Source organism: Myodes glareolus, chromosome 4 (assembly GCF_982192425.1).
Source record: "Myodes glareolus chromosome 4, mMyoGla1.1, whole genome shotgun sequence".
Lineage (NCBI taxonomy): Eukaryota > Metazoa > Chordata > Mammalia > Rodentia > Cricetidae > Myodes > Myodes glareolus.
Window position 1 is genome coordinate 101,631,886 of NC_142029.1, and position 15,773 is coordinate 101,647,658.

The 15,773-nt window shown below is 39.1% G+C and overlaps 1 protein-coding gene across 1 annotated transcript in view; it reads left to right on the plus strand.

Annotated features, from left to right (window-relative positions):
- The window catches only part of Dpy19l2 (dpy-19 like 2), a 110,479-nt gene extending 98,664 nt beyond the window's left edge, over positions 1-11,815 (plus strand). Inside the window, exons 18-22 of the mRNA XM_048446638.3 lie at positions 775-894; positions 1,953-2,127; positions 3,414-3,513; positions 5,239-5,364; positions 10,217-11,815. Of these exons, the coding sequence (XP_048302595.2) occupies positions 775-894; positions 1,953-2,127; positions 3,414-3,513; positions 5,239-5,364; positions 10,217-10,367 (672 nt within the window). The 3' untranslated portion in view covers positions 10,368-11,815. The remainder of the gene's footprint in view (positions 1-774; positions 895-1,952; positions 2,128-3,413; positions 3,514-5,238; positions 5,365-10,216) is intronic.
- The last annotated feature ends 3,958 nt before the right edge of the window (positions 11,816-15,773 follow it).

Here is a 15,773-nt window from a genome sequence, read left to right on the forward strand (position 1 = left end):
CGCATTTGTAATTTAGTTGAATATTGGTGAATTGGGATGTAAATATTTAGCTGCCGTTTACTGTGGCTGTTGCTACATTCACTGCCTGTGTTTCTAGTAAAGGTTGTGCTGTATGGATGTCTCAGTGAGGGAAGAGTTATTTGAAACCTTTGCCCTGTGGAGCCTGCAGCCCGGCTAAAGTGGAATGGATACTGACTAGCGCAAACATTTGGCCAATCCTACTTTAAAACAGCCTGGGTTGTGTTCTACAGCGATAGCTCTTAGTGAAACACACGCGCATATATGGAGCTTTCTGCATTTGTCACCTTTTCTTCTGCCCCCCTCCTTGTTCAAATCCTTTTCCAGATGTCACCTTTCCAGTTTTGTCCACTGTGTTGACACTCCTTAAGATACAGCGTCTTCACGTGGCCTTTCACACAGTCTTTGTTGCTTGGCTCTTACCCCTTCCATCTTCTTGCCCATTGTTCTTGTCACTGTCTAATCAATTGCAACTTATTTGTGTACAGTGTTACTGGTGTCCCTTTCTCACTAAATGCACTAACATGTGAGCCTCACGGGGGTAGGACTGCTCAGTGCCCCATGCGAGGTACTCCGGACAGTTCCTGGCATTGATTATATTATGAAATCTTAGTTGAATAGTCGAATGCATATAAATGCTATGCTAGGAAATAGCTGCCCTCCTGTATAAGAAAATTTAAGACACTTCATTTTGATGTGTTGATTTAAAATGTATAAAGTACAAAGTGTATAAAGTCACTATTTTGTGTTTTGCAGCTGATCTTTCACACCTTGCAGTTGCTGGCATTCACAGTTCTTGCCATTTTAATCATGCGGTTGAAGCTGTTTTTGACACCCCACATGTGCATTATGGCTTCTTTGATCTGCTCCCGACGGGTAAGCCACCCATTCTTGAGTGACTGTCACTAGAACAACTAAAGTGACGGCCGTGGGGCTGACATGACTTTGCTGGGTCATCCAAAATATGAACGCAGCAGTGCTTTGAGTTAACTGTGTTCAATGACTGTAAATGTCAGTTGGTTTGATTCATTGCCAGCAAGAGAGTGGCTTTGACAAATACTGATAGACTGTGAATGGTGTTTCTGTGGTGAGCAATTGAGTATTCCTCGCTCTCTGTTATTATCATGTCCTCAAATAAAGTCTTTTAGCATTTAAGTCTGTGCAGGTGTGTTGGTCCCATAAACAGCACATTCCCAATGCTGAGGAAATCCAGAGTGGCCCTGCTTGGATAAGAGAATTCCTCAAAAACTCTCCATTCTGCTATTCTTTACTAAAGCTAATAGATAAATAAGCTAGCTAGACAACTACATGAACTAGATAGACACTCAGTACATCTAGATGTACCTCATTCGGCATTGACAATCTAGCAGCCATTTTCCTGAAAGGAACACACACATCATTGCTAGTGGGGTTTCCTTTGGTTACTCAAGTCATCATAAAAACCAGTCAAATGGTTGGGTCATGGTGTTGCATGCCTTTAATTCCAGCACTTGGGAGGCAAAGGAAGACAGATCTCTATGAGTTTGAGGTCAGCCTAGTCTACAAGAGATAGTTCCAGGACAGCCAGGACTGTTACACAGAGAAACACTATCTCAAAAAAACCAAAACCAACCAAACAAAAAAATCAGCTAAGATTTCAGTATAGCATATTTCAAGGTGTAGTTCCCTAATCCTAGTATCTGTCTGCAAATCAATCCTTGAAAAGATTGAAAATTGAAAAGACCCTCAATTCATTCAATAACACAGAAAATTTATTTATAACCAAGTCAGTCACTGCAGCATGTTGGCTGTTTAGAGCAGCAGGTGGGCATTCTGTGTGTCTGTACTGAGATGAAGGGTAACCCACTTTGGATTCAGTAGGAAGGCGAGAATGTACTTTTGATCCAATAGTACTCTTCATATAAGAAATATAAATAAATGGTTTTTTATTTCAGCTCTTTGGCTGGCTTTTTTGCAGAGTTCATTTTGAGAATATTGTCTTCGGTATTCTGACAATGATGTCAATACAAGGTTGTGCAAACCTCCATTACCAATGGAGCATCATGGGAGAGTTTACTAACATGCCTCAGGAAGAGCTCATACAGTGGATCAGATACAACACGAGACCAGGTAAGTTGTTATACATATATAATATAAAGAACACATACATGTTTGTTTGTCACACACAGCTAAGCATTCTAGATGTATGTATATATATATATATGTGTGTGTGTGTGTGTGTGTGTGTGTGTGTGTGTGTGCTTATGTGTATACAATCCTCACTTTTAGTCATTTAATTGTCTGGAAAAAATATACATTCAGTAGAAATTATGTTTCAGTTTTGATTGTCATCTTTCCCCAGACCTAGCCATGATCCTCTCTTAGGATGTTGTAGGCTCCAGTGAGCCACCCCATCACTAGAGGATAAAATTGACACGCCTTACGGTTCTAGGCCCTTAGTTGTTGCAGGCTTGTTGCTGCTGCCTGTTGTACAATTCCTGTTTCCTGGGGTCAGGGTGAGAACATGCAAAGGCAGTGACACAGACGCTGAAAGATTTCAAAGTAAAAGCTCTTTGTTGTAAAAGGGTTGGGGGTTTTATGGGGTTAGGAAAATTAAGCTGCTGCAGGGATGTTTTTGGTTGGTCCTTTTGAAACTTGAGGTTGCTTCTGGCTTGTTGTGATTGGCTAGGAGTGTATGTCATTAGTTACTGTGCTTTTGGTCTGCTGACAGTTTGTTTTGGCCAATTTTGCTTCTTCATTGTGAATTTGCATAGTACTACAGGATGGTTTTCCTTCTGTCTAGTTTTCTCCCTGTGGTACTGGTCCTTGAAGTGTAGCAGAAAGTTTGATGAAGTCGTGAAGGGTGAAATAGGATAGGTTTCAACTGTATAGTCTTGGCAGATCACTTAGCTTTGCAATGGTTGTGTCTATCTATTTATCTACACAATAAGGAAAACAGAATTCGTTGAGTTGTCCTACAAACCGAGTCACTGGATCCTTATAAAAATATTGTGCATGGGGTCAGTGAGAAGGCTCAGTGGGTAAAAGCACTTGTTACCAACTCTGAGGATCTGATTTCAATTCCCAGGCCTCATCTGGCAGGAGAAAATGAATTCCCAAGAATTGTCTTCTGTCCTCTCATGCATGTATACATGCATAAACACACACGCACACACCCCAAATTAAAATATATGAAATAAAATTTAAATGTATTGTATATAGCTCTTAACACCAGTGTAACAAAGGCTAAATATTACAACAGGCAAAGAATAGATATCGAATAAGAAAAATATCTACATCAGTGGCCATTATGTAAGAACCTTTCATCTTTCTTATTCTGAATTCCAATTTTAGGGGCACATTGGACTTGATTTTCTTTGAAATACTTTGCTAAGAAATGTCGTCTTGTTCCCCAGATGCTGTCTTTGCAGGCGCTATGCCTACGATGGCGAGCATCAAACTATCTACACTGCATCCAATTGTGAACCATCCGCACTATGAGGATGCAGACTTGAGGTGAGCAGTCACCTGCATTCATTGAGTAGAATTGTCACTACTTGTTACTAGCCCTTAGAAAAAGAAAATGTGTTTGTTTACAAACACACATACACACACAAACATATTCATGTGCACATATTCCTATAAGCATTTTCATATTCATCTCTGGAAGCTAAAAAGATGCACAAAGAATCAGGTGTGGAAGGCACACATATAACCCATCACTTGGGAAATTGCAGCATAAGACCTGCTGTGAGTTCAAGACTGACCTTGCCTACATAGTGAGTTCCAGGTCAACCTGAAGCACAGAGTGGAACCTTGTCTCTAACAAACAGATAGATATCTTAAGGTACTGTTTCTTCTGATGTGGGTTCAATAGAACCTCAAATCTGAATCAAACATGAGCAAAATAATGTTGCAGGGCTGGGAAGATGCTTTGGTCAATAAAGTACCCGTCACACTGGGATGAAGACCCTAATTCAGGTCCCTTGCACCTAAAGTCAGTAACAATGGCTTCCATAGGTGACTCCAGCATAGGCAGCACTGGAGACAGGCATATTCCAGAAACTCACTGGATAGTATAGCTGGACTCTACATTCAGTGAAAGACCATGTGAAAGAATAAGCAAAGAAAGACATTCACCATTGATCTCTGGTCTCCAGACGTACACACAAGCACATTCATTAGTCAAACACACATATACACAAAAAAATGGTTCTGATGTATGGGGGGTTATGTGCCTGAGAGAGAAAGAGACAGAGACAAAGAGACAAAGACAACATAATACAGAGCGATAGAGGCAGACAAACAAGACAGACAGACAGACGGGGAGACACACACACGCACACACACACACACACACATCTGGAGAGAAAGAGAGAGAGAGGAGAGCATGTCTGGGGACCAGAGGTCAGTGGTAGATGCCTTTCCTGATTGCTCTCCACATTATTTTTTGAGACAAGATCTATTGAGCATAAAGTCCAGCTAGGCTGGCCAGTGAGTTTCTGGGATCTCCCTATGCTTTAGTCACAGATATGAATGAATATTACTGATTTGGGTGTAGGAGACCAGAACTCAGGTCATCATCCCAGTGCAACAGGTATGGATTTAAAAATTATTTTCATTAGTCTGTCATTTGTTAAAGAAATCATTTTTTCTTAATTTGGGGGCTGGAAGAAAAATTTTAATTTGTTTAAAAATTTCTGTCTGGTTGTGGTGATTGAACACCTCAAACTTTGAGTTTGTTCAGGATCGTGTAAGAACTCTAACTTAACAGCCAAATTTCTATTGTGCCATATTTAAATGAACAACCTGACTTTTCCTATCTGTGGTAGTATCCTGGATGCCCACTGCTAAATACTTCTTTGGTAGCATTCCATCTCAATTTATCTGTTCCTATAGGGGAGATTATCTACTGAAATCCATATTACTACAAGCCCCAGCTTCTAAGTAACTATATTCTATTAGCAGACTCTTTTGTGGATTATGTGAAGCAAAATTTACAACGTGACCTATCAGCCTGCCACCCAGTACAACTTTAAATTAGCTTAGATATAACAAACTTCAGACTGCTTTAAGATTCGGTACATTAAACACATAAATATTTGTGTGAAAACCAATCTATCAAAGCAGGTGCAGAATTTGATCATACATATCCATCTTCCATCCACTGAGGGTTACGTTATCAATTTGCTAGCAATATTTCTGTAAATATGTTTGTAATTACTGTTTTTAAATTTAAAGGGCTCGAACAAAAATAGTGTATTCTGCATATAGTCGAAAATCTGCAGCAGAAGTGAGAGACAAGCTGTTGAAATTACATGTGAATTATTATGTTCTAGAAGAAGCATGGTGTGTTGTGAGAACCAAGTGAGTATCAATGTTATGTATAGTATGATATGTTGTAAAGCAAAAACCACTCCATGTTATAATGTACTGACAAAATGCTACTTTGTAGAAGTCCTGATTGATTAAGGCTTTATATTTTAGATTTGTCATGTTAAAATATTATCTACAACAACATAGTACATAGTAAGTTCATCTAGAGAAATTAAAACACATTATCTTTTCATAATAACTATTAAAATTATATTTTAATATCTTAATTTTCATGTGACCTTTTATATTTACTTTGCATGGATATGTGTATATGGAATCATAAGCTATGATTATGATAAAACACCTTAGGAAGTAAGGTGTTTTAGCACAGATATTCATCATGTAATTCTCTAGTCAGGTTAAAATATCTATTGTACATACATATTCCATAATTTTTCAAATTTTTATAATATTTCTATTGATGTCTGAATTATAAGTGAAGTGTCTCTTACTGTTACTCAATTAGATTAGACGTATAAAGCTTAAAATTACTTGTAACTAAAGATGACATAGTAAGTAAAAATATAATTTTTTTAGATTTGCATTTTCAAAAATAAGAACAATATGTTCAGGTTATTTCTTGAGGTTATTGTTTAGATTTCTGTGTAGAGGTATCAAGAGATCCATGCAAGTAAATTGTTGCCTATAGCAACAATCACATTCATCAGTCAGAAGCTCAATACAGGTTCCCGTGTCATTAGACTGCATTACCAATGTCCACTTTTCATGCTACACTTATTAGTCATACACATGATGGCAAAATGGGACCAAAACTCTGAACAGGGGAAGTTATCAAAAACTGATTCAAAGTATTTGATTAAGCATCTACAGAGTCCACATTCACTATCCAAAGATTTAATAAAAAATAGTCCTGGGGATACAATTCCAAGGTTCAGCACTCACCTGGCAGGCGTAAGACCCTGGCATCTGTTCTAGGAACAATAAAAATGGGCCATACCTTTAATTCCCAGCACTGGAGAGGCAGGTGGATCTCTGAGTTCGAGTCCAGCCTGGTCTACAGAGATAGCCAGGGCTACTCCAAGAAACCTTTTCACAAAAACAAACAAACAAACAAACCAAAAAGGCAGGGGCATGAAATAAAGTAGAATTTACCGTCAGTTAGTGGAAAGATACACTGTCTCAACAGAGCTAAAACAACCTCTGTCAGGAGCTCTCGAGGGAAAATACTTCAAATAAAACACTTAAAAGTGCTGAACTGAAAATTTTATTTGATACAACAATAGAAAAAACAGCAGTTAATTTGAAGTTGACCAAGGAAAAGCAACTAATAAGAACAGGGCTTATCTAAATTGTTTTTAAGGAAAAATTTCAGAGACTTCGACAACATAACTAAGTAACTGGATGTGAGAACAGCTAGGACAGAGCACAGGACCAGGGAGAACGAGAAGACAAGTGATAAGAAATAAGAGCTGAAGAAATGTCAAAGTCTCTGAGGTTTGTGAAAGTCATTAACTGAGAGATCCCCTGCAAAGTTCAGCAAATCCACACAGGGCAAATCCAGAGAAAAGCAGAGCAAGGCTCACCGCAGCCCAACAGAGAGGTCAGAGCAAAGCACCTTGCAGCCCGACAGAAAGAGCAGGAGGAGGACTGTCTTGAAGAGAAGAGGCAAGCACACCATGATGGACATCTGACTCCTCATCAGGAAGATGCTGATCATCTGATGCTGGAATGAGCATAGTGAATAAAGAAGCCAAGAACTCTATACTCAGTGAGACTCATCTGTACCGGAGGGTCGACCGATGGTGTTCTAATGAACTTCATCTGTACAGGAGGGTCAGCGGACAGTGTTCAGACCAATGAAATCTAACAGGCATCTTGCAAGCAAACTTCCACTTTGAGGAGGCCTAGAGTTCTCTATGTTGTAGAGAAGTAATTCCTGGTTGTGGCTCAGATACAGGGAACACAGCAATGTGCTGAAAATTTGCATATTCTAATCACCGCATTGTTCTATGAGAACATTTAAAAATTTTGTGAAATAAAAGAAAATGTCAACATATCTCTTAGCTTAAATGTGAATAACATTACAATAACAGCACAAAAAAAAGAATAAATGGAAATATAAAGCTTTATTTACTGAAAACAATTCAGCTCTACTGCCCAGCAAAAGATATTTTGAAGAATTCTGTTTGTAATCCATAAACAACTACTAATATAAAATGATAAATGGGCAGAGAAAGAAATCAGAGAATTAATACCCTTTACAATAGCCACAGATAATATAAACTATATTATCTTACCAAACAGGTAAGAGATCTATATGACTTAAAACTATGAAGAAAGAAATTGAAGAAGTATCAGAAATGGAAAAATCAATCTCCCATGTTCCCGGGTAGATAGGATTAACATAGTGAAAATGGCATTCTTACCAAAGTCAATCTACAGAGTCAGTGCAATTCCATCAAAATCCCAACACAGTTTTTCACAGACCTCAAAAGGACAATGCTCAGCCTCATCTGAAAAAGCAGCTACTAAAGTACAAAATTTAAAATAAAATTAAGATGAGGCAGCAGGTAATGGAGGGCTATTACTAAACGTTTTACTTAATTTCATGGAAAGCATGTAGTTCTTATCAGATAAAATGGATATTAAAACCCAACACCGAAGGAAAACGGCCCAATGCTGAGCGGTCCACACAGCGGGATGATGGAGTGACTGTGGCAGTGAACGTCTGTGGGTCAAACAGAACACGAGTCTGTGTGAAACAAAGGCTGACAGCTCAGAAGTAGAAACAGACCAGTAAATACAATTCAACACCGCAACATTTAGCAAGTGATAGAAAAGCTTTGTGGAAATCCTCAAGGATAAACAACATCAAATAAAAAGAACATAACCAATTGAAATGTACATAGAACTCTGATACTCTGATAAAAATCTGTAAATACACACACGTACAAAATGCATATATATGCATTTGCATATAAGTATATACAGATATATTCTATATATATTGATATACAGCACTGATATTTTATATATTATGTCTAGAACATTTGATAGGATATTTAAACTTCACAAACTTAATAAGAAACTACACAAAATTTGGCAAATTTGTACCGGAGAAGATATTTTGAATGACCCATAACAATACTAAAATGACTAAAATTATGAAGATTAGTAGTACCGTATTTCTATGTAAATTAAGAATAATTTGAAATTACATACATTGTTTTTAGAACCAGAAAACATTACAGTCACTTTGGAAGATAATGTTGAACTATAAAGTTACAAATCACACTTAGCACTCTGCCTTTCGGTTCCGCTGCTTGGTGTCTGCCTAAAATAAGTTGCATTGTGTCCTCATATTAATGATAATCACTGTCACCAAGACTCAAATACTCCAAATGTTCAGTTATTTGGTTAACAATTCTAGGTCACAGTTTATCATGAGGGAAGTAAAGTCAGACATTCACGAACCTAAAGGCAGACTTGCTTGTTGTTGCCCTATTATTACACATTACTGTTATTACTGTAGTATTACACACACACGCTGGGTTTTAGACCCAGGAACTGAGTTCACCCCAAAGAAGTGTGGCAGGAATATGGAGGATGTTGCTTGCTGAAAGGCTCAAAGGCTCATCATGCTCATCTAGATTTGCATTTATATTTTAAAATATTTGCTTATGAGTGTGTGTGTGTGTGTGTGTTTCTGCATGTGTATGCCATGTTTGCAGGTGTCTATGATGGTTACAAAGGGGCATAAGATTTCCTGTCTGGAGATACAGGCATTTGTGAGCCACCTGAATGTAAGTCCTCTGCAAGAGCAGTTTGTGTTCTGAACCACTGTGTCGCTTCTCCAGCCCCTCAGCTAGATTGTCATGGGACTGGTGCTGCCCACAGTGGCTGGGTCCTCCCACATCAGTTAACCACCAACACAATCCCCCATGAACATGCCCATGGGGCAACCTGATGTATTCCTGAATTGAAGCTGTCTTTTCAAGTGTTTTTAGGTTGTGGCAACTTGACATTTAAGCTCACCAGGGCAAATAGTATCCAAGGTATCAACAGTGCAGTATTCTAAGATAAGGAAGCCAGAAATGAAAAGCTTCCTCAATGTATTTGCATGGAATTTTAAACGCTGTAGTGCAGAAACGAGATCCATGCGTGCCTATGGACTTTCCCCATGCATGGGGAAGAAGATTGACCACAAGAAGGACATAGGAACTTGTTAGGTGATAGGAATGTCTCTGAATTGGCTGTGATGATCCTTACATATAGCCTAACTTTATATGGGAAATGTCAGGATTTTATATGTTAGACTTTAAAATACACTTCAAAAATCTGATGTCAGTTTTGCCTGACTTCTTCCAATTAATGATTCCTATGTAGGTTACTCTCTATCAAGGCATTACACCACTCAGTGTGTTCCTATTACCACTCCCCGAAAGGGAAGGCTAAAGAAAGCAACTGAGCCGAAGAACCTTCTTTCTCTGCCTGGATATGTTTATACTAATTCAAGGCAGTTTATATTTAAAAGATATGAATCTTCTAAGAAATTTAATAAGCTCTCCTTTAATTTAGCTCACCCAGTTGCAAACAGATCTTATGACTGGATGGGAATCCTAATCCACAAGTACAGCTATGTTTCATTTTGGAGGTAAACTATTTCAGTTATAGATTTCTGACCCCATATTTTGCCTTTATTGTCAGCATATGCTGAAAGCATGCTTCATTTTCTTTTCCTGAGCTTAATGGTTTCTAAACTTATGGTTTGAAGTTTTTAGTAGTTAAATCGATTAGTCTCTGGAAATTTAGAAGCTATTTCTTCATTTGAATATGTTAATTTATTTACTATGGCTATTTATCTATTCCGTTTATCTTCCAGACCTGGTTGCAGTATGCTTGAAATCTGGGATGTGGAAGATCCTTCCAATGCAGCTAATCCTCCCCTCTGTAGTGTCCTGCTCAAGAATGCCAAGCCCTACTTCACCACAGTGTTTCAGAATAGTATGTACAGAGTCCTGAAGATTAACTGAGAACAAGGCTATCCATCATTCTGCGCAAAGATGTCAAAACTAAACACTTCCAGCCCTGCAACAATAAAAATCACAAACTTTCCTAAGAGACACTTTCAAAGAAGATACAATTATTTAAAGTTACTGGTTACTAAGGATAAATTACTTCATTGTTTACATCAACTGTGAGCCTGCCAAGCTTACCTCATAACTGATTTAAGATGTCTCATACCTCATCAACAAACGTTCATTTTAGAGTTTTGAGGAAATGTGTATGCAAAATAACAATACAATTTAAGAAACCAAGGATAAATAATTCCTTTTCAACCCAGCTAGATGCGTTGCTTCCAGTTTCCCTAGAGCTCACGAATCAGCCCAGACCCTCTGAGCCAGGAAGACTCTGCGCAGACTCTGAGAAGCCTGAGGGTGGTGGTAACCTCAACTCCCACGTGCTCTGAGCTTACTAGCTAGCCCTGGAGAGAGAGTTTTAATGGCTTTTAAGAACCTTTAAAAATCATTTCCAGTCCAAGTGTTTCTAAGCACTTTGACTTGTAATAGTTTGAATGCTGTGAAGATTATTAACTCAACCAGATAAATATTTGCCACTGATTAATTTCTAGACCAAACCCAATAATTATCAATCTGTTGGTAGAATCCTGTTGTTTTCTTTTAATAGCAGGTAAAATGAAAATTATTATGGAACCAAATCAAATTCAGAACTAGGCATCAGTATAGAAAATCCGCCTGGGTTTATCAAATGAGGTTTTCAGGGGCTAGACCGTAACAAAGTAATGGCCTTCTCTTCTCGGTGGCCCCTGGCTCGCTGAGTATGGTCTGTGTTTGAAGCCACCATCTTTTGTAATTCATATTTTTAAGTCCTTGTTTATTTTTAGTTTATGATGAAGATGGCATTGTTTTACAAATTTTTATCTTGCAATAAAAGCTATCCGTCATAAATTCTTTGAAAATTGGCAATTACCTTGAAAGTACAGTGGGTACCTGAAAAGAGCAGTCCTCTCTTTCATGATAAATTTTAAACACACTGGAAGTTTGAATCTGCATCTGCTACAAATTAAGCATCTTGGAGGTTTTATACTTATATTTTCCTTATATTTTTGGCCAGTCATAAGAGATGAGTCAATTTCACAGATTAATTTATTTGCCAATAGGTAAGCAAATACGTATATAAAGTTACTATAAAAGTTGGAACATATTTTAATGCTGGACACAAAATAGTCAAGAAAGAGTGCTATATTGTATTGATTTTAACATTTTCAAGTAATTTCTTTTGCTGTGTGGAACAAAGAAGGGAAAAGATTCATTAAAGTAACATGTTTAGGACAATGCTATCAGAATTCAGTAAAATCGATGCAAGCTATATTAACCAATAAAATGTTCCATACACATAGTATTTTCCTATGAATTTTGTTATTTTCCTGTGCAATGCTTATTAAATCATTTTAAAGGTCCTCAAAGACTCTCTGTATTTTCTTTTTTTCATTCTTCATGAAACATATATTTTTGAAATTAAAAGAGCCCTGAAATCATAGGTTGTTGGGTGTAGTCACTGGGTTTACATTGGCAGTGATCTTTAGCCATTAAAAGTCTTTTTCCTGGTCTCACTGGGAGGCGAGGGACTGTGGTAGAGCAAGTGAGCAAGGTGAAGGCGCGGAAATCAAGTCTGTCCCTGTTCTTTCACACTTGGTCCACCGCCAGCCAGCCATTCCAAAGGCTATTGGTGCTTGTTTTACGGTAGGTCCTGGGCCAAGTTTGTTCAGGTTATCTTGTGAAGTTCCGTTTCTTCAGTATGAATCAGAACTCACCTAGTTTCAGGGTCAGTGAGCATCGGTTAAATAGTGTCGAAGTGCTCCGGCAGGCAGAAGTGCTCAGCCAATGTCACTTCTTCCTTCCCCGGCCCACTAAAAGTCATCTCAGTAATAGAGAACTACGGGAGGAGGTAGACCTGTCTCAAAAGTCTACACAGCTCTGCATTAATTTGTTGTAGGTAAATAGGAATGTTAGACTTCAACTTATTTTTAATTTTTAAATTAATTTAAATAAGCTATTCCTTTCTTAACTGCATGTTTTAGCACTTATTGTTTTGAGGTTTGAAGATTACACATGAGTGCTGTGAGGCGGATGGTGGGCAGGTTTTCTTTCTGTCTATGTTCCTGGCCCGTACACTGACCTCAAATTGGCTGAAGGGAGCTTCACACAGCTGTCCTTTATTGTCCAGCTTCAGAAGCAATGTGTGGCCATAACAAACAACACTTAAGCTTCATCCTTTTTCTGCCCATGCCCTAAAATAAATCACTTCTGTTCTAATAAAATTAGGCTTTTATTTTGCTTTATTTGTATAAGAAAGATGAAGTCTATTGAAGATAGAGAATTTGAACGAGAAGGGAGTGTTTGGGAGGCTCTACTTGATGCCTGGACAGGTTTCCGCTTATTGTCTTCTTTTGCTATAGTAAAACAAGTTTTATAAAAGTTTTAAAACTTCCTGGACTTTGTAACACCTGAAGACATAAACACATAAAATTGCACAACTGTGTAAAAACATCGCATTGGTTTTCTACAACCTTCTATGTTTTATTGTACTTTTAAAACTTTTTGGTTAAAAACTAGACACAAACATAGATTGACTTAGGCCTATCAGGGCCAGGCCCTTCAATCAGTAGCACCACTGCCCTCCACGTGTTCCTCCCTAAAAAGCCTTCAGTGGCAGCACCCTCTGTGCCCCTATCTCCTTCTATTACAGGACAGTTTTCTTCTGGCTCCCTCCCAAGGATGCTCCCCAGGCACTGCTGAACTTGCTTCTCTTATCAGAAATGTGTCCATGAGGTTTGAGTGGCTTTCTTGTTCTTGTCTTCACAGATCTTCTGGTAAGGTGATAATGCATCACAGATATCCCCAAAGACCTGGAGAGTCTGCTTGGAAACAATGTCTCAAATAATGTCAGAGAATCTACACCCATGATACCACAATATGACTACCCAGGACAGTGACAGCACCAACAGACATTCAAAATGGGAAGGGGTAGTTTATCTGGGCCCCACCTGTAGACAAAGAACCACAGGCAGTTAAGGACTACTAGGAGAGGTAGTCTTCTCCAGGGATGAGATGAGCCCATAAATTGGTTGTCTAAGATGAAGGAATAAGCCCTGAAATCATGTACATACCAGCAACAAAATGAGTTCAACACGTAGCATGTATACGTGTGTGTGTGTGTGTGTGTGTGTGTGTGTGTGAGAGAGAGAGAGAGAGAGAGAGAGAGAGAGAATAATAATAAACAGAGGCCATAACTTTAAAAGACAACACAGAAGATATGGGAGGGTTTGAAGGGAGAAGTGAAAAGAAGAAATTCTGTAATTATACTTTAACATATAGAAATATCTTTGGAGTAGGGGTTCACATTTGTAAAGGTTTCTTTTAAACCACTCATTTTGCATCTTTTTTTCTTTTTTTTTAAATGTATTTATTTATAAAAATTTCTACTTCGTCCCCTGCTCCCAATACCCTCCCATTCCCCCGACTCCTTCTCCTCCTCCCTCTCCAGTCCTAAGAGCAGTCAGGGTTTCCTGCCCTGTGGGAAGTTCAAGTTCTTCCCCCCTCCCTCCAGGTCTAGGAAGGTGAGCATCCAAACAGACTAGGATCCCAAAAAACCAGTACATGCAGATGAAACAAGACCCAGTGCCATTGTCAATGGCTTCTTAGCCCCCATGTCAGTCACATTCACAGAATCCGGTTTGATCACATGTTCGTTCAGTCCCAGTCCAGCCGGCCTTGGTGAGCTCTCATTAGATCAGTCCCCTTGTATCAGTGGGTAAACGCACCCCTCGCGGTCCTGATTTCCTTTTTCATGTTCTCCCTCCTTCTGCTCCTCATTTGGACCTTTGGGGCTCAGTTCAATGCTTCAATGTGGGTCTCTGTCTCTATCGCCATCCATCGTCGGGTGAAGATTCCCTCTGATCCTGCCTTCCTTGCTCACGTTCTCCGTCCTTCTGCTTCTCATTTGGACCTAGGGAGTTAAGTCCAGTGTTCCAATGTGTGTCTCTGTCTCTACCTCCATCCATCGCCAAATGAAGGTTCTATGGTGATATGCAAAATATTCATAACTATGGTTATGGGACAAGGCCAGTTCAGGCACCCTCTCCTCTGCTGCCCAGGGAACAATCTGGGGACCTCTCCTTGAGCCTGGGAACCCCTCCAGAATCAAGTCTCTTGCAAACCCTAAAATGGCTCCCTTAGTTGAGATATATACCTTCCTGCTCCCATAACCATCCTTCCTCCCTCCCCCCCCATCCCATTCCCCCAAGCCCTCCCCAATCCTCCCCCTCTCCCTTCTTTCTCACCATCTCCCCTTACTTCCACCCTCCCACCCCACATGCACCCAAGTTTGCCTGGCAATCTTGTCTACTTCCAATATCCAGGAGGATAAGTATATGATTTTCTTCAGGTTCACCTTCTTATTTAGCTTCTCTAGGATCACGAATTATAGGCTCAAAGACCTTTAATTATGGCTAGAATCCACTTATGAGTGAGTACATATCATATTCCTCTTTTTGGGTCTGGGTTACCTCACTCAGTAAAGTGTTTTCTATTTCCATCCATTTGCATGCAAAATTCAAGATGTCATTGTTTTTTACCGCTGAGTAAAACTCTAATGTGTATATGCTCCACACCTTCTTTAACCATTCTTCTATTGAGGGGCACCTAGGTTGTTTCCAGGTTCTGGCTATTACAAATAGTGCAGCTATGAACATAGTTGAACAAATGCTTTTGTAGTATGATAGGGCATCTCTTGGGTATATTCCCAAGAGTGGAATTGCTGGGACCTGAGGGAGGTTGACTCCCAGTTTCCTGAGAAACCGTCACACTGATTTCCACAGTGGCTGCACAAGTTTGCATTCCCACAAACAATGGATGAGTGTTCCCCTCACTCCACATCCTCTCCAGCATAAGCTATCATTGGTGTTTTTGAGTTTAGCTATTCTGACAGGTGTAAGATGGTATCTCAAAGTGGTTTTGATTTGCATTTCCCTGATCGCTAAGGAGATTGAGCATAACCTTAAGTGTCTTTTGGCCATTCGAAGTTCATCTGTTGTGAATTCTCTGTTCAGTTCAGTACCCCATTTTTTAATTAGAGTTTTAGTGTCTAGTTTCTTGAGTACATTGTATATTTTGGAGATCAGACCTTTGTTTGATGAGGCGTTGGTGAAGATCTTCTCCCAGTCAGAAGGTAGCCTTTTTGTCTTACTGACAGTGTCCTTTGCTTTACAGAAGTTTCAGGAGGTCCCATTTTTTCATTGATTCTCTTATTGTCTGTGCTACTGGGGTTCTACTTAGGAAGTGGTCTCCTGTGCCTATGTCTTGTAGACTACTTCCCACTTTCTCTTCTATCAGGTTCAAAGTGGTTTGATTAATGTT